Source organism: Sinocyclocheilus rhinocerous, unplaced genomic scaffold, assembly GCF_001515625.1.
Source record: "Sinocyclocheilus rhinocerous isolate Xijiao unplaced genomic scaffold, SAMN03320098_v1.1 scaffold1612, whole genome shotgun sequence".
NCBI lineage: Eukaryota > Metazoa > Chordata > Actinopteri > Cypriniformes > Cyprinidae > Sinocyclocheilus > Sinocyclocheilus rhinocerous.
The window spans coordinates 80,622-89,273 of NW_015636539.1; the positions used below are offsets into that span (position 1 = coordinate 80,622).

An 8,652-nucleotide genomic window follows, 5' to 3' on the forward strand; every position below is an offset into this window, starting at 1 on the left:
GAGTGTGTGTGAGTGTATCTCTGAGAATGTGTCTGTGTGAGAGAGTGTGTGTGTGTGTGAGTGTGTCTCAGAGAATGTGTCTGTGTGAGAGTCTGTGTGAGTGCGTGCCTGTGTGAGTGAGTGTGTGTGAGTATCTCTGAGAATGTGTCTGTCTGAGAGAGTGTGTGTGTCTGTGTGAGTGTGTCTCTGAGAATGTGTCTGTGTGAGAGAGTGTGTGTGTCTGTGTGAGTGTGTCTGTGTGAGTGAGTGTATCTCTGAGAATGTGTCTGTGTGAGAGAGAGAGGGTGTGTGTCTGTGTGAGAGAGTGGTCTGTGTGAGTGTGTCTCAGAGTGTGTGTGTGTGTCTGTGTGAGTGTCTCTGAGAGTGTGTCTGTGTGTGAGAGAGAGTGTGTGTGTGTCTGTGTGAGTGTGTGTCTGTGTGAGTGTGTCTCAGAGTGTGTGTGTGTGTCTGTGTGAGTGTCTCTGAGAGTGTGTCTGTGTGTGAGAGAGTGTGTGTGAGTGTATCTCTGAGAATGTGTCTGTGTGAGAGAGCGTGTCGTGTGTGTCTGTGTGAGTGAGTGTGTGTGAGTGAGTATCTCTGAGAATGTGTCTGTGTGAGAGAGCGTGTCGTGTGTGTCTGTGTGAGTGAGTGTGTGTGAGTGAGTATCTCTGAGAATGTGTCTGTGTGAGAGAGCGTGTCGTGTGTGTCTGTGTGAGTGAGTGTGTGTGAGTGAGTATCTCTGAGAATGTGTCTGTGTGAGAGAGCGTGTCGTGTGTGTCTGTGTGAGTGAGTGTGTGTGAGTGAGTATCTCTGAGAATGTGTCTGTGTGAGAGAGCGTGTCGTGTGTGTCTGTGTGAGTGAGTGTGTGTGAGTGAGTATCTCTGAGAATGTGTCTGTGTGAGAGAGAGTGTGTGTGTCTGTGTGAGTGAGTGTGTGTGAGTGAGTATCTCTGAGAATGTGTCTGTGTGAGAGAGTGTGTGTGTGTGTGTGTGTATTAGCAATGCGTGATTTACAAACATTTTCATATTCTCTCTGGTAAAGAATTGTTTCCATATTCATATTCATGTCGTATCGAAATACAAGGTACTTCAAACACACGGATCCAAAACACGCTAATAGAGAGTAAGTTAGGTTATTATCGCTAATACAGGCACCAGACGGAGTTTCTGCTGACCTTCTCTGAGGATGAGAGTTTGACCAGAGAATCCACTTGATATAAAGCGCTCCCGGACTCCTGCTCGTCGCTGTACAGCCGCACTGTGTTCGTCTCCTCGTTCAGGAGCAGCTCGACGTTACTCCACATCCTCGACACTCACAGCTGAAGCGCAACGGTTTCTGACACTTTGAGAAGCGAAATCTGCGATCTGTCATGCAGCTCACTCACACAACACTAACTGTACTCCGTTATTATTGAGGGAAAGCAAACTCCGCCCACAGCCTTGAAATTTGGCGCCTTCTTCTTCTTCTTCTTTGTACTGGTATTCCGCATTATCAGTGCGTTACTGCCATCTGCTGGTGACTCGGATCAGAAACACTTTCTTTATCAGAGTTCCTCCTCCTTCTCTGCTAATATTCATATTAATATGCTTAAAATAACTCTGCACTTCCTCTAACACCATACTTTCATACCTGTCCACACATTCACACCTTTGTATTTTCTATATACTTTAAATGTGGTGCCGCCTACGTCTTCTTCTTCTTCTTCTGCTGGGTCGGAGTGTGAAGCGCTGTCGTAAAAGGCGAAGGGAATTTTGTCCGTTACAGTGTTTCATAAATCTGACAGCTTTATGTTGTAGTGAGGAAGCATTAGTATTTATGAAAGCAATATAATATTGTTTTTACAAACACAGTACACTCATTTTGTAAAAGCAGGAATCAAAAAGCAGAGCTTTTACTGCAATAAACATCAGTTTACAAACCTAAAACAGTCAGTAAGGAACTATAGATCTGTTTTTAGTTATGTTCAGTGCCTAGAGGAACATGTCTGTTGTAAGTCTATCTGGAGTCAGTGGAGCTGTTGAACTGCAGGGGGCGCCAGTGTAACACTGAGGGGAGAAAACAGCATGAAGCAGACACTGAAGAGCAACATTTCACATTACATCATAATCCAGGACCATGCACCTCACAAATAACTCAATTATCTTAATCTAACACCTTTTTCAGTTTATGGTCTTTATAATAAATTATTTATAATATAACTTCTTTATAGTAAATTCTGTATTATATAAGTATATATATATATATTTTTTTTACTTTGTAATTTTTTTTGCATTTGTATTTGGGAATTAATATTAAACCAGATTTTAAGGTATGAAGCAAACCTTCAATAGCTTTCTATTTATTCTGTGCATTTAATAGTATTATTGCTATAATAAAATTATTTAATATTCGTTATACCTTGTTTCTGTGTTGTGTCTGTGAGACTGTGTAAAGATTCCACTGAAGGCGAGTTGAAGTGAGAACCCAAGTGCTGTTTATTTACACAAAAACAAAACATAATCCAAAAGACTTGACTTGACTTGACTTGACTTAAACAGACTCACCGACAGCGGGGTTACAACATCAAAGCTAGACAAAGAACAAAGGCAACATGAGGGCTATTTATATCAAATAATGAGGGTCACATGACAAGAACCAACCAATGAGAACATGACACATGAACCAAGCAACCAATGAGAACATGACACACAGACAAGGGAATCACATGACAGAACATGACTGTGGCCAAACTACAAAATAAAAGACATGAAAACAATGAACAAGAAACAAAACCCAAACCCCACGTTACAAACTGTTTAACTTTCTTTTCGCATTAATTTCCCCATCCGTCTCTTCAGCATCCTAGAAACCTAAATAACCTAAATAAATAAAAAAATAAAATAACATAAGACCAAGCTTGTCAATCAAGACGTTTTTAAATTGTTATGAGGTCTTTCATCTACACCCATAACATATTTAATTTTTCCCATCATAAACAGATAAATATTGAAAATGTTGCACTAGTTATTGTTTTGTAATGTATAATTAAATGTATAAAATCACAATACATTTGAAGTTCAATACAAAATGTTAAACTATTAGGGATGTCCCGAGCCGATCAAGCCATTTTGTAACTGATCGTATCGGCTATTTTCCGTCAGCTGTCATGCATTTGTTGTGCTGTTGTGCATCTTTAAGTGGGTTTGCCAACCACCATTAACAGGAAAAGAAGACGCTCAAGTGTGTGTGAGACGCGTGAGAAACACTGAGGTCTGTTCTAGCACGTCACACACGTTTGATGTTCAGTGTATTTGATGCGCACTTTTGTAACGATCACTCATTCATTTATCGTTTACTTTTATCTGCGTCTGAGACGTCGTTGTTATAACAGGCTGCCATGGATTGAGTCTTGATTCGGACTCGACTGACAGACTGACACCGCGAGCTTCATGCTTTCTAACCTTATCTCCACTTTATGTTGCAATTACTCTGCTTAATATACATATAACATACAAGACGTTTATATCAAGTAGTCCCATATTCATAACTGTGACCACAAAGTCTGCTTACAGTGTCAACCATTGTAACATGTTTACAGTACACCTGCCAATGTCTGTATACAGTGTGTGCATATATATATATATATACATAGAGAGAGAGAGAGTGTATCTTGTAATATATATACATATACATACATCATACATATATTACTTTTACTCTCTGCACAACTCTGTATACATTGGATTGATTTTAATAACTTTAATGTACTTGAAGTGTGCACCAAACATACATTCCTATAGGAATATACAAGTATCGGCAGATACTCAATATTCAATAACTCAGATCAGATCAGGGGCACACAACACCTGATCGGGACATGCCTATAAAACATATACAAATACAAGTTGTTTGAGAGTGTAGAGACCTGTTACGTGAAGCTAAAAAACTCAGATTCGGTTGAGAGTTGACAAAACCAAAGAAATCCAAATCCAGCTGTTTATTTTTTTTTATAAAAAAAAACATTAAAATAAATATTTTTATGGAATAACTGTTTTAAAAAAAGCAATAATCTCTGTGAAGCCATAGTTTGCAGTGAATCTAGAGCAGATAAGGGGTTTTATTCCGCTCTACGTCCAGCCTAACAATGCTATGAGCGATATTGACAAAAATTATATTGCAATATGTTGGGGGATTTTTGTAGGTAATTAAACAATATTTGGCTGAGTGTGTTTTTGTGCTGGTACCATGGCTATGGATTAGTAAATATGACACTAACATTGGGGTTCAAGGGGTCCCCTTTGTACAAATTGAAGCTAAACACTGCAGTGTTGCCCTTTGTTATTTGGTTCTTTGGTAAGCAGTTGGTACTTCATGGAACAGCACACAACTGGAAAACATAAGGAACTGATACAGATTCTTACATATGGACTCTGTAGAAGACTATCATAGCGCAACACATCTGCCGAGAGAGCATTTTGGAAACGTACCAACTGACAGCGAAGTTGAAGATGATTGCAATCTTTCAGTTCAAAGATCACAAATAAAGCAATCAAACATCCAGAAAAAAACTTTTTTGTAAAAGAGGACAGCACAACCTAGTATACATTGTGTACACGAATCTGGTCACTGGTAAGGACCCTGGTTCACTAAACGGTCGGACAGAGATTACTCAATTTCCAGCGAGATGCCAATGTACAACGTCAACATACAACACTGTAGAACGTCACAGCACGTTTTGGAATTAATCAACCACAGGCAGGACCTATATATTTAAAATAATTTTTATGCTCTTTAAACACTTTGTTCTGTTACATATCCTTATAACATTTCAGTCGAATATTAACTATAAATGTTAACTAAATGTGTTCGCTATCTGTCTAGTGATGTGTTTATGCTGACATAAAAAAAACAATAACAACAACAGGTTGCCTTTGAAATTGCCATTAAAATTGCAATTATATTTATTCAGTTGGCTTATTCACTTTATGTTTTGCAGTTCAGAAATGTGACAATTTCCGGTAAGGGAGCATAGTGAGCATCGATGCTCCCTGTTTTTTGCAGTGCATTGTGGGTCTTTTCAGGTAGTGAACGTTCCAGTGACTGGAAGGATTTTGTGATTGAGACTGGAGAACTGATTTGGAGTGCCAAAAAACACAGTTTATAGAGCTGTGAAACTCACTTGCAATCATCTGCTCCAGCATTTGCAAAAATACATTCATTTGCCAAGGGTCACTGTGTTAGATGTCATCGCCGAAGGGCTCCAAAGGCTTGGGCAAAATGCAGCAATGGGAAAAGCTGCTGGAGCAATAGATGGGTGCCATATCCGAATAAAAGCACCAGGAAAGGGGTTAGCACCATACCATTACAATCGGAAGCTGTACCCATCTATAATACAAGCGATCTGTGATCACACTGGAACGTTTCTGGATGTTTTTGTGGGTTACCCTGGTTCTGTCCATGACTCCAGGGTGTTAAAATATTGTGTTGTGTTTAGAAGAGCTCTTTACACATCACTGACACATTTTCTTCATGGGGATGGAGGCTATCCATTCATCCAAGAACCCATTTCCATCCTAACACCTTACAAAGAGTCAGTGAGAAATCCTGTTGAGGCTAGATTTAATAGCCACCATGCCAGGGCACGCTGCATCACTGAAAGGGCATTTGGCATGCTAAAGACCAGATGGACATCAGTTTTCCTGTGGATCACAGATTTGCACCCAGGGTTGTGGCTGCATGCACCCATGTTGCATAATCTCTGCATGGATGTAGGAGACACAGTTACTCCACATGAGGAACCTGAAGAAGCCCCACAAGGTTGTGCTGATCAGCAGGAGTCTACTGCCATGACGCTCCGTGATGCACCTGCTGCCCAGATGTCTGTACCCATACATATCCCCACACATCTAGAAGAACATGACCCTCACAAACATAAATACATGTTTTTTAATTTACCTTCTGGCTGGTTTTTATTGCTTACTGTAAAACACTGTATTAACACTTCCCATAACACCTGATGTACTTGCTACATCGTTAGAAGGATGGCATCTACGCTAATATTAGTCTGTTTCTCTCTTATTCCGAGGTCCCCGTAGCCACCAGACCCAGTACGTATCCAGATCAGATGGTGGATCAGCACCTAGAGAGGACCTCTACAGACACACTGTTTTATATAATTACACCTAATTAATGCTGTGCAGTTGCTTTGACACAATCTGTATTGTTAAAAGCACTATACAAATCAAGGTGACTTGACTTGACTACTGAAATTGCATACCTCACAGAGATAATAAAACACTTTCCACGGCTGAAATCATTTATATCATAATTACTAGCTAAATAAAGTTCATCTAGTACATATTAGTACATATAGGCTTTACAGACAAGGCTTAGCTTAAGCTAGGACTATGCCTTAGTTAAATTAGGATATTTAAGACACTTTTATAAAAATGCATTAGAAAAAACATTACTGGTGTGCATCTTGAGACAAAACAACGGCACTGACACATTTAAAGATATATCAGGGCAAGTTATTGTCAGTAAAGACTCAAACATTCATTTTAGTCTGGGACTAGCCTTAAGCCTTGCCTGTGAAACTGGGCAATAGAGCATGAATGGCTGTGATGTGAAATAAAGCAAAACCTAATACAACCAACAGAATATACCAAAATGCTTTCTAAATGTACATTTTATATGAAAAATAAAACCATTGTGAATGTGTGGAAACTCGATGACCATCGATGACTGATGCCCATATGTACTTAAACACCACTGATCCTCGCAAACTCCTTGAAAACACGCTTCTTCGGGTGAGCATCCATTATAAAACATGCGTAGTACCTTAATTTTGACAGTTACACAAATATATTGAACTGTGATCATGCAGAAATATGATGTTATAGTGATCAGCGCACAGAGAGCGCACATACACGGTTTGCATGCGCATCAATAATAACAGACTCACGTGCACATAATGTACGACTCCTGTATGTCACTGTTATCATCTTTACCTTACAATCATCATCTATCAAAACATTATCAGTGAGTCTGGTTTGCTTTATCCAAATGAGAGCCGTAGTTTGCGTATTAAATGCTCCTGCAGCGGGCTGATCCGAAGCTATTTAATTTAAGATATAAATCATAAAAGTAATGATTATATGGATATATTTAATTTAATTTTAAGTTATCTTGCAGCCCACTGGAGGATCACTGATGCTGGGCCCCCCACCTCCCACCTCCTGAGGAGCAACTTTTTCATCCTGAGCACAGAGCACATTTACATCATTACGATGCAACTTTTTGTTTTGAAGAGAACAGGAAGAAAAAGCGATTTCGACAGTAGACTGTAGATTTATCACTTATGAAATACAGTGATTTTCATGTAATTGTGCTGCACATATCAGAACATTATTACGGAGACGGATGACATTGATGGAGGGATTTACAGCTTTACTCGCAAACGACAATTACTGTTCATCAACAAGGTGAGAACCAGACCCGTTATAAACCTAAATACACTCAAATTAATTGAAAAGTGTTCTATCCAAGTAGTAATAAAAGATGTTTGTTGCTGTAATGAGGACGGTAGTGCACACAAAAGTAGTAGCTGCTCCGTGCTCCGGCGCTGTTAGTGATCACACTCCTGAGCCCAATCGAACCAGGCTCAAGCACAGTATGGAGCAATCACACTAGTCAAATGAACCAGACTTTGGGGGTCAGACGTGCTCGGGTACGGTTCAGATCGTCTGGAGTGAGTACACCCTGAGTGGGACCTCCAAAGCCTCATTTCAAAAGAAGCTACTTTGAGGTTGAGGTTTTGAAGGTTGTCGGTGCCTGTTGTGGCAGCCACCCAAGAAGATGTTGGTGAGGGAGGCTATAAGGCAGAAGGAGGCCTTTACCCGTGAGACTTCCGATGTGAGTGGCAGGTATTAGGCTAGAAGGACTGCAGGTGCAACAGTTGTGAAAGCAAAAACTCAGGTGGGAGAGGTGCTCAGAGAATCCATAAAGAAGGACTTTTTGTCGGCCTCGAAGAGGTTCTTACGAACCATCAGATGGCAAATTTTAGAGCAGTGGGGATTAGGGTCAGCACCTGCAAACTCAAGGCCATGGTTCTCAGGCAGAAAAGGTGGATTGTCCTCTTCGGTACGGGGTACGGAGTTAGGTATTGTTAGGCTAGAAGGACTGCAGGTGCAACAGTTGTGAAAGCAAAAACTCAGGTGGGAGAGGTGCTCAGAGAGTCCATAAAGAAGGACTTTTTGTCGGCCTCGAAGAGGTTCTTACGAACCATCAGATGGCAAATTTTAGAGCAGTGGGGATTAGGGTCAGCACCTGCAAACTCAAGGCCATGGTTCTCAGGCAGAAAAGGTGGATTGTCCTCTTCGGTACGGGGTACGGAGTTGCTTCTCCCAGTGGAGGAGTGCATGTTTCTCTGCGTCTTGTTCACGAGTGAAGCAGATCGGATCACGAGGTTGACAGGCAGATGGATGCAGTGGTGGCTGTAATGCAGTTGTTGTACTGGACCATTGTGATGAAATGATCCGGAAGTCTGGCCTGGGAATGCCTTGGGTTCTCCTAGGAGTAACTAGACGAAGTTGACGGGGAAAAGATTGTGTGTGTGTGTGTTATCATGACATTTATGAATAATTCATAATTCAATGCACTTACAGCAGTTAAATTAATATATTTGATTTTTTT

The 8,652-nt window shown here is 40.5% G+C and overlaps 1 protein-coding gene across 3 annotated transcripts in view; it reads right to left on the reverse strand.

Annotated features, from left to right (window-relative positions):
* kntc1 (kinetochore associated 1) overlaps positions 1-1,425 on the reverse strand; it is a 75,126-nt gene extending 73,701 nt beyond the window's left edge. For 2 of the 3 annotated variants that reach the window (XM_016562514.1, XM_016562512.1), the window contains exon 1: positions 1,154-1,425. In XM_016562514.1, the coding sequence (XP_016418000.1) occupies positions 1,154-1,282 (129 nt within the window). In that variant the 5' untranslated portion in view covers positions 1,283-1,425. The remainder of the gene's footprint in view (positions 1-1,153) is intronic. The other variant, XM_016562513.1, reaches the window with a different exon arrangement.
* Positions 1,426-8,652: the final 7,227 nt, after the last annotated feature.